General features: G+C 37.3%; 2 protein-coding genes across 2 annotated transcripts in view; one reads left to right on the forward strand and one right to left on the reverse strand.

The window, feature by feature from the left end:
- Nucleotides 1-3382: 3382 nt before the first annotated feature.
- LOC140149630 (uncharacterized) lies at nucleotides 3383-7235 on the forward strand (the record flags this gene model as incomplete). The annotated part of the gene is made up of 2 exons (XM_072171710.1): nucleotides 3383-3532; nucleotides 4347-7235. Coding segments are annotated over 2 exons (1935 nt in total), but the record flags the coding sequence as incomplete, so codon positions are not given.
- A 5542-nt stretch (nucleotides 7236-12777) lies between these two features.
- LOC140150475 (probable ubiquitin carboxyl-terminal hydrolase MINDY-4) overlaps nucleotides 12778-26693 on the reverse strand; it is a 41536-nt gene continuing 27620 nt past the window's right edge. Inside the window, exons 8-15 of the mRNA XM_072172495.1 lie at nucleotides 25830-26017; nucleotides 23988-24051; nucleotides 23371-23507; nucleotides 19737-19800; nucleotides 18798-18959; nucleotides 17393-17573; nucleotides 15792-15864; nucleotides 12778-15224 (exon numbers count right to left, since the gene is read on the reverse strand). Of these exons, the coding sequence (XP_072028596.1) occupies nucleotides 15176-15224; nucleotides 15792-15864; nucleotides 17393-17573; nucleotides 18798-18959; nucleotides 19737-19800; nucleotides 23371-23507; nucleotides 23988-24051; nucleotides 25830-26017 (918 nt within the window). The 3' untranslated portion in view covers nucleotides 12778-15175. The remainder of the gene's footprint in view (nucleotides 15225-15791; nucleotides 15865-17392; nucleotides 17574-18797; nucleotides 18960-19736; nucleotides 19801-23370; nucleotides 23508-23987; nucleotides 24052-25829; nucleotides 26018-26693) is intronic.

Below are 26693 nucleotides of genomic sequence, written 5' to 3' on the forward strand. Positions count from 1 at the left end.
GTTAAAATATATGTAAATCAGTGTGTTGTACCCTGGTTATTTGCCCAATCTAAACTTTGTAGATCTCACTGGTCTTCCATTGGCCAAAAGCGTTAAGCCCGCCATCGCCGCTCGGTCCATGCCCTTGTGATACCACGCCCAAGGAACCCGTTTTACCAAAATACTATTAAATAATAAATATTATAATATTCTTGATAATAAAATACCTACGGTTTGTTAAAATGCTGTTCAGTTTTTGCTGACGATAGAAATCCGAAGCTGTTTATAATATCCCCGGTTTATATCTTGAGCTAGGCGAGGCACCACCAGTGATCCGTGCCCGGATCCGTGAGCAATATATTGTCAAAAACAATAAAAGAATCTAAGCTAATCTAACCCAATGCTGGTATTTCATTTAATGAAGTCATTGTTTGCTTGTTTGTTTTGTTGGTTGGTTTGTTTGTATGGCTGTTTAGTAGTGTTTACCCTGAGGGCGGGCGTGAGGGACACAGTGCTACTAAGTTGGCTTAGGAAGATTTTAAACATTTGGGGGGCTCAGAAATTTTGCAAAATGTAGGTCACCCATTTTCCCTCTTCACCGGCACCTAGATCATTATTTGGGGCTGAGGTACCGGGGGGGAGGCACATCGAAAAATTTTGGTGGGTATGGTCCCCCGGAATTTTGAGGTGGTGGATCTTTGGGAGCTGACGGCGTACAGATAAAAGGGGGTCTTTTTGGAGCTGCGAACAAGTAAAATGGGGACTTTTGGAGCTACGAACAGTCTAAATCAAGGGTCTTTCTTGGCTTTCTGGTTGAAAATCGCCTCAAGTGAAAAAACCTTTCAGAGCTGAAATTATCCAAATCAAGGGTCTTTCGGAGCTCTATTTTGGTCAAATGTAGGCGGTCTTTCGGACCTGCAAAATCCCAAAAAGGGGGGTCTTTCTGGGGAGGTACCCGTATGGTCATTTGTGTTGAGTACCCCCGGAAAGGTATTCAGCCCGCACCAAAATTATTGAGGGTGCCGAGCCCCCAGCTCAGTGGTGGCACCAGGATTTTTTCGTGGGCATTGGGGGAAAAGTGAATTTCAGGGGGGCAAAATCAACAAATTTTGCTCAAAATTGCTGCAAAAAGTGGACATTTACATAATTTTAGGGGTTTTGCCTGGGGGGAAGAAAAATACCCCCCCCCCCCATAGCGCCGCCACTGCCATGATGCGCCTGGTTCCTAAGCCTATGCATACTATGGGAAATCCATAGACTGTTCCAAGCTCATACAAAGCCTGGATATCTAATAAGATGCATGCTGGCCAAGAAAAAAATGGAAGAAAATAATGAGGAAAAGGAGAGAAGGCCACTCCCAAACACAATCTTAGCCCTTAAGCCTCCAGCATACTTTCCTGCCGCTTGCCGCTGCGGCAAGCCGCAGGGCGTTTCAACCAATGACAAGCCTTGATTGTGTCCGTTTGTCTGCAATCTGGCGTGTGCCACGCCGCTCAGCGGCAAGCGGCAGGGTAGTATGAAACCAGCATTAGACCTACTTCGTGAGAAAGGAACCTGTAATTCCAATCTCAATCCCCGATGCAATCATCTACATTGTACCCTTTCTCCCACCCTTTCTGCAGACAGTAAATACAAACTGCAGAGGTCCTGGGTTCAACTGATTGCTAAATCGTCAACTTAGGCTATGTCTCCCAGGGAGTCATGCAGTGCATGCTTGGCGTATTTTGCGGGGGGCTTTAGGCGCGCCAGCCCCCGGGTGAAAGCAGGCGGCGAAAATGAAGGCGGCGGAAGAAGAAGGGGCGGCAAAAAGCAGGGCGGCAAAAATGAAGGGCGGTAAAATGAATTAGTAAACAAAAAAGGTGGCAAATTTTGAAAAAAATGGTACTATACAGCGAAATGTGGTGCTTTTAGGCGCTTCGCTTGAAACCGTTTTTTTTTTTTTTTTTTTTTTTTTTTGCTCTTCACTTTTCAAACGACCGAGAAAAAAATTGGGTCAACCTTTTCGGGCTGTTGAGGAAGGGCGGCAAAATTGAATTTTCTTCAGCCCCCCGGGGTTGGGGCGGCCACGGTACGCCACTGCAGTGGAGACACCAGGATTTGTTTTGGAGGGCATTGGAGGAAGTGAATTTCAGGGGCGGGAAAATCAACCAATTTTGCCCATTAATATTATGTTCTCGAGTTAATCTTCCTTCCTACTTTGTACAGAGTTGAAGGTTCCATTAATTTATCAACACTTGGACTCAAAACTTGGACTGTGTTGGATAGGCTCACTTTTTCCCCTAAAATTTGTTTTCTACAATTTTTTTGACCAAAACTCATTTTTGACTTGCTCATTTTTGAACAAAATCACATTTTTGACCAAAAATCAAATTTTTAACCAAAAATCACATTTTTGACCAAAAATCACATTTTGACCAAAAATCACATTTTTGACCAAAAAAAACAAATTTTTTACCAAAAGTCATGTTTTTGACCAAGAAAAGATTCTGAAAACATAGTAATGATAAAATTGGATGTTTTTTTCACCCAATACAAAATTTATTGGTCTCGCTATGAGTTGGATGAATATTGGACGAGACGAACTCATAGCTCGACCAATAAATTTGGGTGTATTGGGTTTTTATATCAAAATTGCCGCAAAAGTGAAAATTTGTGATTTTGGAGATTTTTAGGCATTTTTTTCTAATCTTGCCCCTGAAAGTCTCCTTCTCCCCTGGAAAATCCTGGCTGCACCAACTCCTCCTCGACTCTACAGTAAGCCAAAAAATTAAGGTACCAGTTACGTTCACCCCCTGTATATCCTAAACAAAGGCAAACATGTCATAATTGGAACCAACAGCCAATAGCTGCATCTTTCAGCTCGAATTTAAGATCTCATTCGTTGACATTGTCCAAGAAATAAAGACACGACGATCCAAAAACCCAAGGAAGATGCAAATATAAAAGTTGCAGTTTGCCACATTACATGCCCTATTGATTTGTACACAAAGCGTCGCTTGAACAAGATAACTAAGCGCTGTGTTTTCATTGATTAGCACGAAAAACTAGCATCGTGCTTTCATGCTAGAACACAAAAGTGCAACTTTTTATTTCGTATCTTCATCAGGTTTTGGACTACCGTTTCTTTAATTCTCAACTAATTTCAACAAATAAGGTCTTAAACCAGAGCTAAAAAGTACAGGCATCGGCTGCTGGTTTTAATTTTGACACATTAGTCTTTATTTCGAATATACATGGGTGAACACAACTGCTACCTTAATTCTTTTGCTTACTGTATATCATTTGTTTGGTATATGAATGATCTAAACTGCTTTTGTCATTTTTCACATAGAAAAGTTCTTTGCTGTATCATTTTACTGGCTGGCACAAAACCGATTTGACATAATGGATGTAAAGAGAGGTCAGTGAAGTATGTAGCCACTGCAAGATAGCTATTTACTGCAGTGACAGGTGTCGTGAAGATGATCAGTACAGACACAAGCCAGAATGTGAGATATGGGGTCCTAAAAAATGCAACAATCCAAGCTGCTCTATAACAGAAGGACTGAAGGAGGTTAGTAACGCCATGTGTGTCAACTTCAATGCATGGGCTTTTTTATTCTGGAAGGACAGAGGATGTGCCCTCCTTCCCCTTTACTTTTTATGACCCATTGTTTTGTTCTTTTCAGCCAATTCAGTTCGTGTGCCCCCCCCCCACACACACTCCCACACACACTATTCAAGATGGAACCACTATATCTTAGGGTTAAGACTCAATAGTGCAGCACTTTAGGGTTAGGCTTAAGGTAGCAGGTATGGTAGCAGCACAATTTTTTTGGGGGGGGGGGGTTACAAAGCAACTTTTAATGGGGGGAAAATGGTCCAAAATGGGCTAAAAATACAAAAAGCCTTAAATATCAGGGCGGCCAGCATCCCACAGGGAGGAAAGAGGGATGGGGAGGGGAGACTTCGCACAGGGGGAAGCTACCCCCATTAGCATGCACATATATTGGGGGGCTTTTGGGGTGTGAGCCCCTTGAAGTAAAAGCAAGGGGTGACCCAAAAAGAAAAGAAGGGGTAGCAAAAATTATTGTTAAAAGGAAATAAGCTTTTGAAAAATTGTGAAAAATGTACTAAAAAAATTGTGAAATGCTTTCCCAGATCCATTTCAGATCAAAATGATTCATTCCATATCAAATTTGAGTAGAATTACAGATCTGGAATCAGGATAAGCCTTATTTGATTCTGATTCAGATCAAATTTGATCTGGGCTTTCTAAGAGTGTAGAGTTAGGGTTAACATGCTTATTAAAAGCCAGCATATGGCTTGACTCTGGGCTGTTCAGCCAAATGATAAAATCTATTTTTCTTTTTGTTCCTCCATTGCAGTGTTCAGGTTGTAATGATGCTTGGTATTGCAGCCAATCATGTCAGCTTAAAGACAGAAGTAATCACAAAGTACTTTGTCAAAAACGAGTGAAAGGTGTCAAAGAGGCTGCAGCGAAGAAGCGTGACTACTTCCAAAAGCGATCAGGTGGACCACTTAGCCGACCATATTACGTGGGAAACAATATAGCTATTGATATGCTGAACCTTCAAGAAAATGAATGTGATGAGAAGCTGGATGCAAACGAAAGAGCCGCCAACTTGAAGAGCGATTTTAGCATTCTACAAGCTGGGTGCGGTAATCTGCGGAATACTATTCTAACCGTTGCATCTCTTCCAGTCGACTTTACGGGGAAAGTTTCGACGGTACTCAATGACTATGATCCATTTATCCAAGCAAGGAATGTTCTTTTCTTGTGCATGATGATAGTGTTTGCAACAAAACCAGGTATCGCCGAGCTCATAACGACAATCTGGTATTCAGTACATCTAACAAACAGCCAGTACACTTTTTTGCGGGAATGTCTGACAAAACTCACTGCTTTCACTGGAGCTGCTCTAGCGAGCGTTACCCATGGACTTGTGAACATTCCTGAAGAACACATGCGACAATTGCGAGAGGTCTGGCGTGGATGGCTTGAGCTTCAATGTGACAAAAGTCATGCAAAATACATTGATTTAAAAAAGCAAGATCGTGACCTACGTGCTATGGATACAGACCCCAATAACACTTTTCAAAAATGGGAATTTTTACTCAAAAAGCATGTCCCAAAAGATTGTGTGAAATCTGTGGAAAAATGGCTTAAAGATGGAGATTTCCAAACATCTACCGAGACACTCAAATATGACAACCCAACTTTGACCGGATATAATTTGATGAATTTCAGATTCTACACCCTCACAGAAGCGCTTGAAATTCTGAAATCACCACGACACCACAAGTTCATATACTGCATAGCGGGAAACTTGTCTGTATTTGGAGAATGGGATCAGCTGCTTGTTCAAAGACACAATTTGAACAAGTCTTTGGTGTTCAGATACCATGTATACATCACAAGTCTTGTTGATAAAACTGTCGCTTTTCTCAAAGACAAACGGTTGTTGATTAAGGTGCATGTATGTAATGGTTTGCAACTATCATCACAATTACCACCCGGTGTTCAGTTTGACCGCATTTTCACCTCCAACATAGCGGATTATGTTGGTACTAAAACTCTACTGAAGACATTTAAACCTCTTCTGAAAACCAGCAACAAGCAGGCCGTTCTTATCACTCAATATCTTTATTGGTGTAAAAATACATTTCTTGAAGCTGTAGTTGAGAGCAATCATGAACTCGCTGTCGATGGAACATACAAAGCATTGTTATTGGCTGCAAGAAAAGATACTGGGAGAGAAGATATCGATGAGATGTTGAAGTACGCCGGTATGGGCAAAGGAAATACAAATTTCTTCATGTTGGACAATGCTTCTGGAGTTGATCCACAGGCAATGATTAATGCCATGAGCAAAATGGGGGTTGATGAGTTCCTCACACAAGAATACTTCAACAACATGGTGTATTTCATCAGTCTTCTGAGAGCTGATCTGATGGCATGTGATCAGAGCTTACCAATGAGTAAAGCTGTTCCTTTCCAAAAGGTAACATGCATGGAAGGATTCAAGATGCAAGATTTTAGGCGAGAACTGAACAGAGTGGTGCCATTTGCATATCGACGTAATGCTAGACCAGTCAACTTGCTGAAAGCAATGGAACGGATGGTTGAATGGCGCTTATCTGCTGAGTAATGTCCGGGTGCGTGGAAGGGGGAACATTACCCCCTTGCAAAAACACTTTCAGTTGAGGAGAGACAAAATAAAAATCAGTTCAATCAGCTCCTTTTCCATTTCTTCTCCTAGTTACTTACCTGGTATTATCACAATGTACATGTAGATATATTTCACAATATTGGTTGTTTGTTTGTTAGTTTGTTGTTAAAGTACACAAGTTGTTTCTTTCATTATTTAAAGCACTTTATGCTGTGGTAAATTGGTAATTGCTATCAAAAGTTATGTGACTTATGCCTATTGAAATCAAACAAACATAAAATTGTTATTCAGTCCTTATGAATATCTTCAACTTGAGAATAAACAAAATGTTAATATACAAGCATAGTGTAAAAACAACAAAATGTAATATTGTTATTGTTTACTGGGATATATAGTGACAAAGTGTATATAGTTAAGTGTGGTCAGTGTTAGATGGCGATAAAATGTAATATTCTTTGAACAAGTTTATTAGGAATGTTGATTTTAACTGTAAATTTTGTTCATTTTGAACAATTCCTACAAAAAGCAAAGTTTTTAACTCATGTTTTAGTGACGTTTCACCACTACACTAGTGGCTTCATCAGACTGACAACTCATCCCATCTGACTGTTTCCTTTTATGGGTAACAGGAGGCACCATAGAGGGTGTGATGAGTTGGTCAAAGATGTTGTTGAGTGCATACGACCCAACTCATCACACCCTCTACGGTGTAGTGGTGAAAACACAAGTTAAAAACTTCATTTTTTGTAGGAATTGTTCAAATTGAACAAAATTTACAGTTAAAATGTAATATTGTTATGTGAAGTAATATTGTTATAATGTTGTATAGATAGCAACAAAATGTAGTATATTTATAGTATAGGAAAAGAGTTACTAGGGGGTAGATAGCAACAAAATGTAATATAGCTAAGTGCTATCAGGAGTAGATAGCAACAAAATGTAATATAGTTAAATGCTATCAGGAGTAGATAGCAACAAAATGTAATATAGTCAGGTGCCATCAGGAGTAGATAGCAACAAAATGTAATATAGTTAAATGCTATCAGGGGTAGATAGCAACAAACTGTAATATAGTTAAGTGCTATCAGGAGTAGAAGGCAAAAAAATGTAATATAGTTAAGTGCTATCAGGGGTAGATAGCAACACTGTTATATAGTTAAGTGCTATCAGGGGTAGAAAGCAACAAAATGTAATATAGTTAAATGCTATCAGGGGTAGATAGCAAGTTTTTAGCAACAAACTGTAATATAGTTAAGTGCTATCAGGGGTAGATAGCAACAAAATGTAATATAGTTAAGTGCTATCAGAGGTAGATAGCAACAAAATGTAATATAGTTAAGTGCTATCAGTGGTAGATAGCAACAAAATGTAATATAGTTATTGTTTACTGGGATATATAGTGACAAAGTGTATACAGGGTGTCTCAATAAAAATAGGCCCTGTGGATCGGGGGATATAACTTAAAATAGCAGCCGCAAAATTAAAAGTTTCCTGCAGATTCAAAGTCATTGAAGTGTCTTCTATAGATTGGCGCATAAAGCATCAAAATCCATTCACTCGTCACTGAGATAATTGGGAAACTACAAAATAGACTCATTTTTGGACCTTTCCAATGGGACAATACACATTAACAATAATGTGCTGCATTGTAGTTTAGAATTGAAGAAATTAATGAAGTTAAGGGTTGACTAAGTATTGTTGGTCGAAACAGCCAAAAAAGATCGATTTTCATTATATTAATCAACATATTATTTAAAAATAACACCTTGATGTTTTGCAAAACTTCATACTTTGAAAACTTGCTTCATTTATTGTTGTTAATGAGTTATGTACGTTTTACAAAAGTGATGATGTTTCATCCCTAATTACAACATAACTCGAGAACCACATGACCTACAAAAGTATAGGCCTATCTGTAAATTGTATCAATTTAATGATATGTGCGTATACTTAAAGTGTATGTAACTGGGACAAAAAGCCGTCTATCATATGAAAATTTTGACCTTTCATATTGAAGATAATTTTTCCCCAAAAACACAAAACACACAAAAAATGGGTCTTTTTGGGGAAAAAACTCGATATCTTTGATATGAAAGGTGTACATATCATTAGATTTATGAAGTTTACTTCAAGGATGGTTAAATATCAAAAATACAAAAATATTAAATTTTAATCATTTGCATAAAATGTGTGCTATATCGCGAATTTAAAAAAAATACAAAAATATTTGATATCAGAAGGATATTCCTCGCATTCAGAATTCAATTCGATGTGCTCTCAGGTCCCATAAAAATTACTGCGCAAACGTTGTTATCCGAGCCCATAAACCAAAGAGAAACGTGTGAAGAACATTCTTTGGGAGATTGATTGATTGATTTTGAACTCCTACTCAGCAACACTTGGCGTTTCCTTTTATTTCTTTTATAATAAACTACACATTTCTGTTTATGTGTATTACCCCATTGGAATGATCCAAAAATGTGTCTGTTTGTATAAATTTAATTAGCTCAGTGACGCGTGAACGGATTTGGATCATTTTTGCACCATTGTTAAGCAGACACTTCATGGTTTTTGAATCTTTAAGAATTTTTTTATTTTACTGCCTATATTTTAAGTTATGCACCAATTTCCATAGGGCCTATTTTTATTGAGACACCCTGTATAGTTAAGTGTGGTCAGTGTTAGATGCCAATAAAATGTAATATTCTTTGAACAAGTTTATTAGGAATGTTGATTTTAACTGTAAATTTTGTTCATTTTGAACAATTCCTACAAAAAGCAAAGTTTTTAACTCATGTTTTAGTGACGTTTCACCACTACACTAGTGGCTTCATCAGACTGACAACTCATCCCATCTGACTGTTTCCTTTTATGGGTAACAGGAGGCACCATAGAGGGTGTGATGAGTTGGTCAAAGATGTTGTTGAGTGCATACGACCCAACTCATCACACCCTCTACGGTGTAGTGGTGAAAACACAAGTTAAAAACTTCATTTTTTGTAGGAATTGTTCAAATTGAACAAAATTTACAGTTAAAATGTAATATTGTTATGTGAAGTAATATTGTTAAAATGTAGTATAGATAGCAACAAAATGTAGTATTTTTATAGTATAGGTAAAGTGTTACTTGGGGGTAGATAGCAACAAAATGTAATATAGCTAAGTGCTATCAGGGGTAGATAGCAACAAACTGTAATATAGTTAAGTGCTATCAGGGGTAGATAGCAACAAACTGTAATATAGTTAAGTGCTATCAGGGGTAGATAGCAACAAAATGTAATATAGTTAAATGCTATCAGGAGTAGATAGCAACTAACTGTAATATAGTTAAGTCCTATCAGGGGTAGATAGCAACAAACTGTAATATAGTTAAGTGCTATCAGGGGCAGATAGCAACAAAATGTAATATAGTTAAATGCTATCAGGGGTAGATAGCAACAAACTGTAATATAGTTAAATGCTATCAGGAGTAGATAGCAACTAACTGTAATATAGTTAAGTGCTATCAGGAGTAGATATCAACAAACTGTAATATAGTTAAGTGCTATCAGGGGTAGATATCAACAAACTGTAATATAGTTAAATGCTATCAGGAGTAGATAGCAACAAACTGTAATATAGTTAAGTGCTGTCAGGAGTAGATAGCAACAAAATGTAATATAGTTAAGTGCTATCAGGGGTAGATAGCAACAAAATGTAATATAGTTAAGTGCTATCAGGGGTAGATAGCAACAAACTGTAATATAGTTAAGTGCTATCAGGGGTAGATAGCAACAAAATGTAATATAGTTAAGTGCTATCAGGGGTAGATAGCAACAAACTGTAATATAGTTAAGTGCTATCAGGGGTAGATAGCAACAAAATGTAATATAGTTAAGTGCTATCAGGGGTAGATAGCAACAAACTGTAATATAGTTAAGTGCTATCAGGGGTAGATAGCAACAAACTGTAATATAGTTAAGTGCTATCAGTGGTAGATAGCAACAAACTGTAATATAGTTAAGTGCTGTCAGGAGTAGATAGCAACAAACTGTAATATAGTTAAGTGCTGTCAGGAGTAGATAACAACAAAATGTAATATAGTTAAGTGCTATCAGGGGTAGATAGCAACAAAATGTAATATAGTTAAATGCTATCAGGGGCAAATAGCAACAAACTGTAATATAGTTAAGTGCTAATACAAGCATAGTGTAAAAACAACAAAATGTAGTGACAAAGTGTATAAAGTTAAGTGTGGTCAGTGTTAGATGGCAACAAAATGTAATATTATTATGTGAAGTCATATTGTTAAAATGTAGTATAGATAGCAACAAAATGTCGTATAGTTAAAGTGTTACTAGGGGGTAGATAGCAACAAGATGTAATATAGTTAAGTGCTATCATAAGTAGATAGCAACAAAATGTAATATAGTTAAGTGCTATCAGGAGTAGATAACAACAAAATGTAATATAGTTAAGTCCTATCAGGGGTAGATAGCAACAAACTGTAATATAGTTAAGTGCTATCAGGAGTAGATAGCAACAAACTGTAATATAGTTAAGTGCTATCAGGGGTAGATAGCAACAAACTGTAATATAGTCAAGTGCTATCAGGAGTAGATAGCAACAAAATGTAATATGTGACCCCTCGGCACAACTGAGCCCGGATGTTGCCAGTGCCACTATTGAGATATGCTCCATCGAACTTAACAATAAACAATAGGAAACAAAGGATTTATTGACTGTTTTATTGATTTTTCACTACTTAAATGTCAAGTACTATAGACATGATATACATCATTTTAAAGCTAATTTCAAGCAGAATATTTTGGTTGAATATCTCAAAAATGATGATTGGCGACTTCAGGGCTCAGTTGTGCCGAGGGGTCACATATAGTTAAGTGCTATCAGGGGTAGATAGCAACAAAATGTAATATAGTTAAGTGCTATCAGGGGTAGATAGCAACAAAATGTAATATAGTTAAGTCCTATCAGGGGTAGATAGCAACAAACTGTAATATAGTTAAGTGCTATCAGGGGTAGATAGCAACAAACTGTAATATAGTTAAATGCTATCAGGGGCAAATAGCAACAAACTGTAATATAGTTAAGTGCTATCAGGGGTAGATAGCAACAAACTGTAATATAGTTAAGTGCTATCAGGGGTAAATAGCAACAAATGTAATATAGTTAAATGCTATCAGGAGTAGATAGCAACAAACTGTAATATAGTTAAGTGCTATCAGGGGTAGATAGCAACAAACTGTAATATAGTTAAATGCTATCAGGGGTAGATAGCAACAAACTGTAATATAGTTAAGTGCTATCAGGAGTAGATAGCAACAAAATGTAATATAGTTAAGTGCTATCAGGGTAGATAGCAACAAACTGTAATATAGTTAAGTGCTATCAGGGGTAGATAGCAACAAACTGTAATATAGTTAAATGCTATCAGGGGTAGATAGCAACAAAACGAAATATAGTTAAGCGCTATCAGGAGTAGATAGTAAACAACAAAGGATACCCCTATGAAACTAATAATTTTAAATATTTTGTTTTACACACCTGGTCCAATTTATAATGTCACATATTGTTGCATTCAGTCAAAATGTCATTACATATAAAAAGTTTAACCTAAGTCTTATCAAAGTATCTCACAAAGAATGCAGAATGTAATATACAGCAGGCCTACTGCATTGATTGAAAGTTGAATGGACCAAAGTACAACTTTCAAAACTACATCTTTTCTTACATAATGAGACATTGTGAATGTGACCAAATACAACAATGTGTGACAGTGTAAATTGGAACAGTGTAAGTTGGAACATAATGTGCTATCAATTAGTTTTACATTTTAATTTTGTAAAAAAACTTTTCAAAATACACTGTATTCTAAAAAGTCTTAGGTGAACTTAGAACTTGTAAACCGTTTAGTTAAGTGCTTTCAGAGGTAGATAGCAACAAAATATAATATATTTGAGTCGTATCAGGGTGGATTGCAACAAGCCGTAATTCTGTCAAATTTTAATTTTCATATTCTATCACAAAGATGATAGCCAGTGTTCGAAATATGCCTCAAACAGTTACAGGCCAGCCGGGCTTGACCTTAAAAAGTTACCGGCCAGCCGAGTCGGCAACTAGATGCCAGTCAGAAAAGTTACCGGCCAGGCCAAAAGTTACAGGCCAATGGCGGCTGACCGCCCTATTTCAACGCTGATGATAGCATAATTTTAGTCATCGCCAAACGTTTTCAATCCATTTTAAGCCGAAATTATGGGATTAAACAGAAGAAAACTTACTGACTTGACTGTTCAACCATGGGGCTCCATGGAGCACTTATCTGAATTCAGACCAGAAAATTATTCTGAATTGCCAATTCTTACGAACACCACAAATGTGGCCGATTCTGATTAGGTCAAACTTGGAGGTTGGAACATGTATGCGTAAGCATTAATTATACCGACAATATCAGGCTGTGAAAACAATAAAATTGATTTTAAAAAGTCATACTAATTCTGGCTTTACTAAGTGATATGCTGTCACCTGTACATACTAACAAAATGTTATACATGCCTGATCAGACAGATATAAAACAACCAAATTTAAATTATTTTTTCTCTAAAAAACAATTTATTAAATTCTGCAACAAACAGTTTCAATATAATTTAACATCTGTCCTATTTTTATACATGTTTGGATATAAACTTGAAAATATTACAAGCTAAACATCAGTGGTGATGAAATCAAGTAAAATCTGTTTTCTGTAAGTGGCAAGTACAGGATTGTCAGTCACTGTCAAACTTCTCATAATTATTGTCAATGCCATACATGTGACCTGTTCCCACAAAATGAGCGTTAAGTAGAAAGTTAGTGGTTTTGAGACCTTTCAATTGTTGAGTTGCTGTTCCGTGTTTGAAGACACCTGTATAGTCAGTGCAGTGGTATGTCCTTTGTAATCGGGTACATAATATGCTGTACTCTGTATTCAATTCTGTCCCCATTCACAAAGGACATACCAATGCCAATACAGGTGTCTTTAAACAAAGAACATCACCTCAACAGTTGGAATGTCACAAAACTCGCCGAGGTGTCACCGTAGCTGGAATGTATTATAAATGTGATGCATTATGATGAAAAGTACCTTATGAACTGTGATATAAACATCATTTCCAATACTGTCATCAACAAACACCAGGCAATCAGAACAGATGGGATTCAAATACTTTTTAGCTGGCCTTAACACAACGTGTATGTCATAGGGGAAAAGTACCTTTCGTTGTAGTACGTCCAAAATTAAGATATCTTTACAGTCTACTGTATGTACATCATAACAACTGTCTAAAAACACATCAGACCAAACAAATACTATATTCTGTGAGATAGAGCATCACACTAAGTAAGGTTATCTCAAATTGCACTAGCATGTTCATATTACAATACATTTAAAGGCATTAAACTGGCTTTATTGCTAGAAATACTAAGCAACATAAACAGGTGCTTTGTTCATTTTTGTACTTTCATTTATATGATGTATACAGCAGAAGGTAGCTATAATTGGCAATATTAGGTTTGAGATAGTACACCTCATTTCACATCTTCACAACCAAACTGCAAATTTTTAAAACTGGTATCATTTTAAACCTTAATTTCAAAAAATACTTATACCTTTCAGTGTACCACATCACATAATTAATGGCTTATTCAGTGATCCCAGGGAAAGTGTATGAAAATTAAAATTATGTATAAATTATCTAAGTGAAATGAAATTTGTCATTAGGTACTTTTGAAATGAAACATTTGGCAAAAAACAACAACAAGGAAAACAACAGTATTGACCAAGTCGCAGCCTCATTGAAGTACATGTCGCTAATTTCTCTACATAAGTAGAGATAAAATGTCTTATTTTTCTTTAATACACAGCTTTCAGATTAACCACTAGCGGGCTATATGCACGAGATCTCTGACACTAACAAAGGTGCCAAAATCTGAATTTTGATGATTTTTACGATCCTCCGGATGAGCAAATCACTGAATAGGCCTTAAAGTAGCAATCCCACCCCAAGTTTAAGTCATGTACATTGGGTGACACATAAAAAGTACAAAAAAATAGTCATTTTTCAAGGTGATATTTGGTAAATTCCCATTAAATAGATTTAGGCACAAAATAAATTAAGAATTGTCCATCTACACAACACAAGCATATCCAACAGATCTATGGAATGTTCAGTTATTTACCAGAAAATCAGAGTGCCTCGTAAGTACTAGACCTGTGACTCTCTTCAGCAAGTAGTGCATTTTCAAGGTTATATGTAGCAAATCCCAATTTTAAAAATGGAGTTAGGCACAAAATAAGTTCAGCGTACCGCTTACTATACACAAAATATCTAATTCTCGATCATGAGAGCCAACTTGGGTACGCACAGGTATTTGCGTCTAGCGTACTACACAAAGACCGGTGTTTATACTGCACAAACACAGCTTTTGAGAATTGGCCAATCACACGGTAGTTGCTAGGCAAGGTAAAGGTTCGGTCATGTAGTTTGTGTGATCGTGTTATTAAAAGTACGCTGACACAGAAGGTACATCCTCTCATGATCGAGAATTAGTTATTTTGCCTATAAGACCTGGGAATCTGTTCAACTGAGTTTTTTTACATCATTATTTTCACCATCACACCATAATAAAACACTCTCTGTCAAAAAAAATCTGAACAGGTGCAAACCACACAATTGGGCTATGCCATTTAAAATCCATACACCCCCTTATGGAAGACATGCCTTAATCTATACACGGGGGGTGGAGATTTCAAATGGAGCCACCCATTCAGGTAATCCCTTTTGAAACTCACACTCCCTGTGTGGAAGATTAAGGTCATGTCTTCATAGGAGTGTTAGGATTTCAACTAGTAAATCCCAATGCAGTATCACAGGCATGCAAATTTCAAGTACCCTGCCCAGTTGAAGCACAGGTGGAAAGTGACCTGAAAGCACTGTGTAAATAAATAGCACACACAAACACACACACAAACTATAACTAAGTGGTCCTCATAATATTGGTTCGGATCCATTCCAATCCACTACAGCATCATTCCATCTGCAAATAACAACATGATTAAGATGTGTATCAGCAAAAAAAGAAGAAAAAACAGGAAAAAGGGCATAGATAAGTTTGTCTTAGAAACTTTTAGCTTTCTTTTTACACAGGATTTCTTTTTTACTACATTTTGTACCACTTTTTATAACACTTCACAGCCATACAGCCATATTCTTCTGACAACTAAAACTTTATGATGCACTAAAAATATTGATCCTTGGTGTGCAGAATAGTCTTGATGCAACATTTCTCCATGTCCTCCCAATATTTAGATCTTGAACATCAATCTCTATACTGTCTCTCTCAAGTTGAGAGTAATGCCATGTTGGATTTCACAGTGGCTGATTGTGTCACCAACGAACAGACAAATTGCCCTTCTACATGTGTGTGTGCGCCCCGCGGGATTAGATTAGTATGCATGATTTAAATATGTCACTGTGAAATCCAACATGGCGTTACTCTCAACTAGAGATGAGACAGACTGACACTATATGATATTACTATACTTTTTTGCATTTCTCAATAATAATATGCCATCGGATCACCCCGATATTTTGAATAACTTACTTTGTTCTTATGCAGTGTTCTAGCGGAGGAACAAGATCATCCTCATCATGAGATGGACATGACTGGGTTGTGTCTGGTAATAAGACAAATAAGAATAATAACAATGTCATCAAAAATTGTTTTGTTAACTGGTATCCAGTTATGTGGATTGTAATTTGTGACAAACAATTCTGACCTAGAGTCAGCTCAAAATCACATAACAAATCAGTAACCTGGACTTATGCATCAAACATAATCCATCTACTGAAGATGTGGAAAGAATTCTCTGCTAATCTGTGGGTGCACACTTTATCAGTGGCGTACTGCACCACACATTTCCAAAGGGGGCAAGATTGTAAAGTTGTTCCCCTGACCTGTTCCCAGAATCCCAGAAAATGTCGAATATTTTTGTGAACGGCACCTAAATAGTTCAGCCTGAGACGAATATTTAGGGGAGACCGGGGCAAAGTGGAACACGGGGCAAAGTGGAACACGGGGCAAAGCGGAGTACCCCCATTAACTTTTGTATATGCGGCCCTCAATCGCCAAGCTCATGTAATAAGAACATCACACTCATGCAGCATAATTTGTGACCGGAGGTGATCGAGTGTGGTTAATGAGATATAGTCACTTTTTTCTACTTTGTGTACTTAACCCTCTATCTTTTTAACCAAATATCCCACAGTCGTGCGAAATGTCAAACTTTTCCTTTGGTCATAAGGAACAAAAAACAATTCTGACTAGAGTCAGCTCAAAATCACATAACAAATCAGTAACCTGGACTTATGCATCAAACATAATCCATCTAATGAAGATGTGGAAAGAATTCTCTGCTAATCTGTGGGTGCACACATTTCCAAAGGGGGCAAGATTGTAAAGTTGTTCCCCTGACCTGTTCCCAGAATTACTTGACCAGGAAAATGCATGAGAAAGGGGTATAAGATGATTAACAAAAGATAAGTGTAAAGCTCATAATCCCTCATTGTAACATATTCACCAAATTCCCTGCTACTCTTACACGATGGGTAAACCGAAGAATTGAATGAAAAAAAATTAAATGCTAAAATGGTCCAAAATATTGCTCTGTAACAAGCCTAAAGATGCACAACACAAATAACTTCATATCGGTATTTCAAGCTTAACTACCGTTAGTTGATGAGCATGAACATTTGGAGCAATTTAAGCTAAAACAGCTTAAGGGTAGACGAGGTATTGTTGGTGAAGCAACCTAAAAATCGATTTTCATTATCTAGATCAATATATTATTGAAAAATAACACCTTGATGTTTTGCAAAAGTTCATTCTGCAAATACTTTGCAAAATTGCTTAATTTATTGTAGTTAATGAGTTATGTACGTTTTACAAAAGTGTTGTTGTTTCAGCCCTCTTTACAACGTAACTCAAGAACCGCAGCACCTATAAAAGTATATCTGTGATATTTTAATTCTTCTACACACTCGCTATGAATTGAGCAATACAGTTTTTGCCAAAGCTCACTACCATTCGTAAGATGCTGTGAACTACCAAATCACAACAGTTTAAAATAATTAATAACCTTAACTGTTCAGTTCCTAATGCGCACTCAAACTTTGTTACTCCAGAATAGTACAACAGCAGCTTACCTATACTAAGTTTAATTTCCTCTTGTTGCCGTGCCAAGCCATCATAATAGTAGAGATCAAATCTTCTCTCGGCTCGCCAGTCACTCAGTAACTCCTTCTTGAGACTGAAGAGAACGCTGAAATGACTTTCACTGCACACTACCCATATCGGCCACTTTGGTGTCTTGTAATTGATGCCAACCTGCATAACGAGTTGTTGGTTTAGTAAAAAATTTAAATTTTGCTCTTTCCATAATAATAATCAACATTATGCCTGTGTCGTAAGTAATGAGCTTGATGTTTTTGGCGACATATTTTGGGTCTACATCTGGTTGCTCTATTTGAAAAGTGACTAGCTAGCATATAAATTAGAAGTTGATAGCATGAACTCAAGTCAAATTGAAAGTGATGTAAATCACAACTGCTGGTAACAATTGAAGCCCAAATAGCTTTGGCACAATCAATACTAAAGTTTTTGTCAGAAAGGGACTGCACTTGTTTACATTTTGAGAGCGTGCAGAGCGTAAACACGGAAGTGGGGTTCTGATTGGCTGAATCAATCATCTGACAATCATAGCAACAGACCAATAATCTGATTGACCAATTGTGCGAGAAATCGTTGGTCGGCGCAGATCCGCGCCCTTAAAGTGAAAACAATCTGAGCAAGGGAGTGCCGTTCTTCTCTGAAACCCAGTGCAGGGTTTGATATCTAGCTTTTGTCTCTTGACCGAGTACTGCACACGCTAGTATGATATGGGTATTCGCCAATCGCACGGCCATCTCAAAATGAGGTTATACCCGCAAAGTGTGTACTGTGTGTACGTACGCCTGTCAAATACATGTTTTGATTACCGTGCACACTTTGCACAAGCCTTCTTGGTGCATTGCTAGAAAAGTGCGAGAAGCAAATATACACATTTTGCGCATGCGTTTGCAAGGGGAACCTTGGTAGCAAGATGGCGGATCTATGCAAAGGGCAAATAAGGCAGTAAAACATCATTTTGTACCTGCAAGTTTGCAGTATCAATTTTGATTTGAGTGAATTTTGGTCTTTTGGGGCAACTTTGCTCACAACTAGGATATAATGGATTTTTTCAACAATTCAAATAATTATGTATTCAACATAATTAGCACCCCGAGACATTTCTATCTTACATTACGTTTAAGCACTCCCTTTCAATTTTTTCACATGACATTGGGGCCAATTAAATCACAGAAAACAATCTGGGTATCAAGTTTGATTAACTGCAACATTAATTCTCAGTTTCTACTTTTTTATGTTGAATTGCATTATCTTACATTAAAAATGTCCACTTTGTATTTCATAACACAGTAAATAATAAGCACCACCTTAAAGAGTGACTTACTCACGCCAGGGCCATTAATTAGATCAAATACGGTACAAAAAATTTCCATATATACTCACTTGACATGAGCCATAATGCTCAAACAATGACAGCAATCCAATTTCACTCCTTCCAGTTATTCCTTTCAGGATAGATTTCTCTCTTCCGCCGGAGTCTAGCTCCATAATATCGTTGAATACATTAGACACTGCTTTACCTGTGAGAATAAGATTAACCATTTCCTGTATAGAAAAAATAAACATGATTTAGTAAATAGCATTCAATTGAGTGTGATGAATGAAATCTTGTGATATATCTCTTCTCGGTGATAATACATTTCATGTCGCATGGCCTTTGCTATGGAAATTTTTCCATGTCACATTCATGAAGCACCAACCACACCACTGACTGTTTCAGAAGTGATCTGAAACTCACTTGAACCCTGCACTTTCATTTCATGTTTGGTAGTTTTACATGTTTTGTTTCTGTTTTTGTGCTTTGACATATGTTTGTAAGAACTGCAATCACCTTTGGAAATGGCACTATAGGCGATGAAAAAAGAAAACCCTGTTCTACGGGTCCGACCGACCCAGATTTTGAACAAATTGGGGGGAAAATTTTACCTGTACAAATGAATGCCGACCCAAATTTGGGAAATTTCAGGAATAATTTTTTTTTTTAATTTTCTCAAATTGCAAATTATTTACAGATTTTGGTGATTTTTGGGGTCATTTCAAAAGAAAAAGAAAAAAAAGGCCGACTGACCGACCCGACTTGAAAGGTCCGTCCGCACATAGAACAGGGTTTCTTTTTTTTGTCGCCTAAGCGTGTTTAATGAAGTGTAATGTAATAGTGCAAAATGTTCTGCAATGTACAGGAGTTATTTAAGGTCTGGTGTAGATCATTTTCCTGAACATCCAAAGTCATATAATTATTCAGTCTATTATAATCATCAATCAATCGATCGATAAACCAATGAAACAACAATTAATCAATCAAAACATAAATGATCATCTTACCTGAGTGCAGTAGCCATGTGCTCCCATTAGTTTATTTGTTGGTTCATCCATGTCTTCTATGACCCTATAAGAGCAATGTAAGAGATACAGATTACATGTATGTCTGTCATATGATATCCAGGTAAGATAATAAACTCAACCCATAAAGTATCGAAACGATTATAGATGGTCAGATATATCGGGAACTGAAATATATAGCAACAACTTATTTAATGTATATAAAGCGCAGCATTCTCCTGCACATTTTGATATCTCTTTTGTTGCTCTACGATATCATTTGGTCGAGTTATGGGCGCTTGAGTGGCTTCAAGTCGGATTTTGAAAGTTGCACTTAGCTCCTATTCAAGCCAAATGCGTTGTACTGTGACCAATAAATGACCATTGCTTTTGTCTGCCAAATTCAAATTAGTATGTGTGTCGCGGGTTCAATTCCCGGCGGTGGTGATTTGCTGGGATATTGACTTGGGAAAAAAAAAAAAAGTCTGAAATTAATTAGCAACATCTGTAGATTAAATTCAGACTTCCGCTCTCCCATGGTTCATTTAGAATTGGGTAAATGAATCACGAAAGTACTCTGTCCTTCGGAGGGCGTTAAGCCGTCGGTCCGTGTGCAGAGAGCCATACCTGTACATGTATTTCGCAGCCAGTTTCGAAAAGAGTAGGGTGTAAACCCCTGACTGTTCCCAACCCGTCCCGGTGTTCAAATGGACCCCAATGGAAATAAGCTTCAATAGAGGCTTTCTTGGGTTATCAAGGGTTGTCAAAATCCGAACAAATCAAATCAAACAAATGTATATAAAGCGCAGCTTTCTCCTGCGCATTTTGATACCTCTTTTGTTGCTCTACGATATCATTTGGTCGAATTATGGGCGCTTGAGTGGCTTCAAGTCGGATTTTGAAAGTTGCACTTAGCTCCTATTCAAGCCAAATGCGTTTGTCGTGTACACACACAAAATCAAGACAAAGGACACCCATGTGCTCTGTTTACTTAACCATGAACTTTACTTTATTTTACTCCTTCGACTTCCAACTTCAATACTTGCTACCCTTTACTTATCTCTGACTTATCTCATGAACTCTTTCTGCTGACATCAATACTTGGTGTGCCCACCATCACTGTCTATCACTGCCTGGATTCGTCATTGCATGCTCTGAACAAGATGTCTTATCTTTCCTTGGTCAATGTCTCGCCATTTCCTGAGCAGGATGCGCCGAAGGCCTTCTAAGGTGGTGTCAGGCTTGACTGCCTTGTTAGCTTTCCTCTTAAGGCCAGAGTAATGGAAGACACACTCGTCCACGACCGAATTTAAGATTTTTTGATATTTATCAACACTAAGATGTATTCTTTCACTTGAAACTGATAAAATACAACTTGCTAATATTTATTCGTATTTTTGCTCGATTTATTTCACTCTTTTCAACTCTAAAAAGTCACATGGCTCAAGACAGCTTAGTAAATTGGCGGGAAATAATGAGTCAGAAATGCGCTTGTGAATGCGAAAATATTGTGATTACTGCATGCGATTCAGCGTCAGCGTGACGTGGGCGCAACTCTGCGCGTATGTCCAACGCAGTCAAGACGCATTCGGTATGTTGTTAACGCCAGCCAATGTGGTGTAAACAAAACAAAAATTTGCAGTCAAAATGCCACTTAGATTTTTTAATTATTTTGAATTTTGGCGCACTGAAAGCAGAGATTATAGATTCATTGGTGCAAAAAGATGCATATTTAGACCATGCACCAGATACAGCTTTTACAAGTGTGAAAGTCTTACCGTTTTAAAATTTAAGGACGTTTTATGCATAATTTTGACATTTTTTTACTAAAACGTCGATTTCTCAGAGTTCACTTTTGACAATATTGCTTGCGATTTTTGTGACAAGATAACTCGAAAAATATGCAAGCAAAGGGTAAACTTTTGCACTATCCTTTAGAGTACATCAAAGTCTAGGGAAGGTTTATTCATTTTTTCAAAATATTTGTTTTAAACAAAAATATACACCATTATGTGCAATTTTTAGCTTAATAGAGTGACAAAATGGCTTTTTTCACATGTTTTTTTCAATAAAACAAAAAAAGAGACGAATTTGGAAAAAATAAAAAAACCTTCCCTAAGTTCATGTCTCTTCTTCATGAAAAGCTAACTGAATTTTTTTTTACTCGAACGGATTTTTTTCTAAGTTGTCACAAAAAATTAGGGTAAAAAGTGAATTTTTGTGATTTTTTCAAAAACTTGAGATTTTTGAACAAATCTGACGCACCATGGGATTCCTTGACTCATTTCCTTTCCAAAAATGTATAGTTTTATATACTTTGGACATACAATTCAGAAATAATGAAGTTCGAAAAGGTCCATGTTCTCTCCCATTACTCTGCCCTTAAGAGTGTCCCACAAGTGTTCTAGTGGATTAAGGTCAGGGCTCTTTGCAGGACAGTCGAGAGTATCCATACCCCCTCTGTTTCCAAGAACTCTCTGGTTAGGGCTGCAACATGTGGCCTTGCATTTGACTCAATTCAGCCATCGTTGGTTACTCGGGACACCTTTCCCTGTCCTACCCTGTCAGGTAATCTGACTTTAACCTCATATTGATTTGTGCCTACCATTGTTGACCACTGAGTACGTACAATTGATGGTCATCGCAATCAATTTATCCATGCACACGCGACACACATTTTCATTTGAATTTGGCAGACAAAAGCAATGGTCATTTATTGGTCGCAGTACAACGCATTTGGCTTGAATAGGAGCTAAGTGCAACTTTCAAAATCCGACTTGAAGCCACTCAAGCGCCCATAACTCGACCAAATGATATCGTAGAGTAACAAAAGAGATATCAAAATGTGCAGGAGAATGCTGCGCTTTATATACATTAAATAAGTTTTTGCTATATATTTCAGTTCCCGATATATCTGACCATCTATAATCGTTTCGATACTTTATGGGTTGAGTTTAGATCCATCAACCAACTCGCATGGACAGGAAAACAAGGATCTCAATGATCTCAAGTTACTTGCGATAAGGTATATTGCTGATAGAGATCGATGGGCAAACATGATGCATGCTGGGAATGAAAAGGGCTCAAAAGCTAAAGAATTCATCACCCGAGATTGCAAATTTGAACCCTTTTCCTTCCCAGCATGCATTACTTTTGCATATCGATCGCTATCAGTAATATACCTTATCTTTTGAATATAGTCAGTTCACCTAAAACGTCCTCGGTTGTTGCGTGACCACATTTTCCAGTATTTTGTCCTGTATGTAAATGCTATCGCCTTCATGGCTCTACAGTGAGGAAGGAACAAGTACAGCCATGATGCTGGGCCTAGATTTCATCTTGGTTCAAAATCCATCATAGTCACTGCACTTACTGTATGATACAATGAGAGAAGTTGATTCTCGCAACCAAATCTTACAAGAATCATTACGAGAATCGATTCTGTGATTCTCGTAGAAATCTAGGCCCTGCATGATGTTTTAGGCTAACAGCAAGTATCTTCCTCTCGTTGTCTTCACAAGTTACATCCTTTTACCATTTGAAGGTCAATGAAACCTATGGCAAAAGGAAGTACTATGTAGATGCAGGAAATGTAAGATACACCCTTTTCACCTCATTGGGGCTCTCTTAAGCTTACCTGTCTATTGTTCTTGACAAGATGGCACAATAGAGAAATAAGATGCATCCACTCCTTGAGGCATCCTCAAATACACCAATATTGGCTGTCACAAAGTCCTGTAAATCTTCTTTGCTCTTGAAATGATTCAAGACCAACTGCAATGGTGAAAATAATATATTGATCAGAAAATTTAACAAGAAGCATTTTCAACATCATGGCATTATTTAACTGAAAAATAACAATTGGAAGATCATATGAGAATCTTTTGGCATACAAAATTCCTTGCACTTAGATCTTGCAGACCATGTACATTATTACATTTCATTTCAGTTGATACAAATTGATGAAAATCAATTAAGAATTTTTGATCTAACCATAGCATGAAGAGACTGCAAGCGTAAGCGTCCCATGTGATGCAATTGCACAATTATCCATGCACATGCACATGAAAATGATGGCTGGGCCAGTCAGCACTAGTAACTTGCTAACATGGTCTTGTAGGCAGCACCCGAGGAGGTATCCCTGGTTCAAAACCAGACAGAAGCAAACAATTTTTCATCTTCATCTTGTTTCTTTCTTCCTTTATACTTCTTTCTTGTCCCTCTGCCAAAAACCACAAATACTTAGTAACTTACTGTTTCTGAAAGGCCATCCCTTTTAACTTTGCCACCAACTGTATATTGCACTTTAGACGATGGTCTGTAAAATAATGAAAAAATAAAATAAATTTTCAATGTTGCCACATCCTGCAAAGTTTCAAATTGCAAAGTAATCCTGCACAGCGTCATCATCCCTATATCTTTGTGTCAAAAATTGCTGTGATAGTATGATGAATCCTCTCGTTTTTCAACAGCTACGCATGGCGATTTTGTTCGAGACTCAGGCTAAGCATACCATTTTACACACGATATGAGATTCCACAGAGCCTGCCACACAGTTTCTATTCTATGTTTTTACGATTTGCGCATGATCAGTATCCCATATGATATTTCTATTACAAGAAAATTTGATTTGTTGTCAGGTAAATCCCAGGATTTATTTTTAATACACTAACTGGGAATTAAATACACTAATTAGAGGGGGACCGGTATTTTGCTGTGGATATATTTTACTGCATTTATATGTAACGATTTTGATCTTGAAAATAAAAATTGTGATATATTCAACTGTTTGAGAATTCCAATTCTATAAAGGAACACATGTATTAGAAAATTAAATCACAAGTCATACAATACACACTCTGCCACTTTCTTTATCTGCGTCAATAATAGAATATCGATTCAATCGAACTGAATACATCGCTCCATTTTGAGTTTGTAGTTCACCACTGAGCGATCCAGCGATCGATTGCTAGCCAATCAGATACCACTCGCCCGTCGCTCACCAACGGAGTATTAAGTTTATATTTATAATATAGGGTGTCGACACTGTGTCCTGTTCACCTGCTCTCAATATTAACCGGATGTCCAAGTCTATGACCCTTTTTAATGTTAACATACTTGTGGTGCATATATCTACAAAATGCACACCAGTTTGTGTCCACTAGATCTGAAGGTAATGCTACCAAAGCCATTTGTAGTCACACGAGCTACCAGATCCAGCTTGTACATGCCTTGCACCAGTTTCTAGAACCATATCTAGTAGCAGGACCTTCATCCACACTGCAGTTCATGTATGGAATAGCCTACCAGATGGGGTAGTCAGAGACACATCTGACATCACCATCCTTCAAGAGCATTATATAAGCATCATATTTCATGATGCTTTACTGTACCCCTTCACTCTTGTTGTTCCTAAGCTGCTGTGAACCACTGATTGGCCCATGTGGTTTTTCTTTTCAAGTGCCTAGGTGCCTATATAAGTTCTTGACTTGTGTCACTTGTGTCCTCATGGGCTATTATTGTTCACTCTTGCATTTTATAAAAAAATTTCAAAAAGGTCCAGATCTGCTTTACATCATCACTCACAGGGTTCGCAGGTTTTTGCAGCAGGTGGAAAAAAACGCGGTTAAAACCGCTTGGCAAAAACAGTTTTTGCCAGTTTTTGCCGGCAAAAATGGCAAAAACTAATTGTTTAAAAGTGATTTATAGTTCAGGTTTTTTTTTATCTCAAAACAAATTATTAAGTTACAAAAATTATTTTCTGAGTGTAACAAGGCCAGATTTTGTAATTATAAGTAACATATTAAGAAATGTGGCAAAAATCAAATTCAAAACTTTTTCATTTTAAGGACTTGATGAGACAAAAAATTATTGAATGATTCATTAAAAGTGTTGTGTTACTGTTTATGAGCTTTCTGTGTTACTTTTTAATATTTGAGTGACTGTATGTGAGTTTTTGCCAGCTTTTGCCATTTTTGCCGGTTTAAACCAGGCAAAAACCAAACCCTGATCACTCATGTCATTAACAGTATTGGTACCTGGCTAGTTTAGTGCTACATGTAATGATTTGGTTACATATTTCATAGTGATACTTACAGGGCTACGATAGCTTCTTTGTTCTCACCAGCCCTCCATAAGACATGACTTATAGCTTTAGCTAAACATTGTGTTCTCTGCTTGGGCAGCGGTTGTAAACTACCTATAGTAGGTACTCGGCTGTCCATGAACAGTAACTGTTGCAGCATACAGGCTTGTATTGAAGCTAATACACCGCATGGACCACCCTGTATATAATGGAGGAAAAAATAAAACAGACCAATGAATTTTTTAGTAAGGTTATACCAGGTGGAGCATTTCAATTTCTTAGCAATATGGTGTGGGCTGCTCTATGACAACATTTTATAGGCTATGTACATGTACACCCCTACACTTCTACATGTAAACACACACCCTCAAAGACAGAAATTCAAACTTTGAGCTTTATTAGCCTTACTGCAGTCATACGTTTCAGCTTTTGTGGCGCGTACTCCCCCAACACCTCCAACTGCGGATCATGCTGTTTCTAATGGATTGTTATGCTGTGTGTTGTCTGTTACAGGGCAAGTTTGTATGTGTCCCTAACTGATGGGTGTTTACAGAAGCACACACACATGTAATCATTGTCTTTGGAGTAATATGTACAGTAAAATGTAAATGTGGACATAGTGTATTCTTGTTGTCATTTTGATGTGTGTATTTGCACAGCCGCCATCGGCGCCGTGCATTGTTTTTTCCGCGTTCTTCTTTCTTCTTTCTTCTTCTTTCTTTCCTTCTTCTTCTTTCTTCTGTCAACATCATAATCAGCCATCGTAGCCACATGCTTTCAGGCATGTTGACCATATTTGGTCAGTAGAACCGTTTGGTGGTGCCACAGATGTCACATGATCAACTTCCGGTCAAATGTCATCCACTTCCGGTCAA

This window comes from Amphiura filiformis, chromosome 4 (genome assembly GCF_039555335.1).
Source record: "Amphiura filiformis chromosome 4, Afil_fr2py, whole genome shotgun sequence".
Classification (NCBI taxonomy): Eukaryota; Metazoa; Echinodermata; class Ophiuroidea; order Amphilepidida; family Amphiuridae; genus Amphiura; species Amphiura filiformis.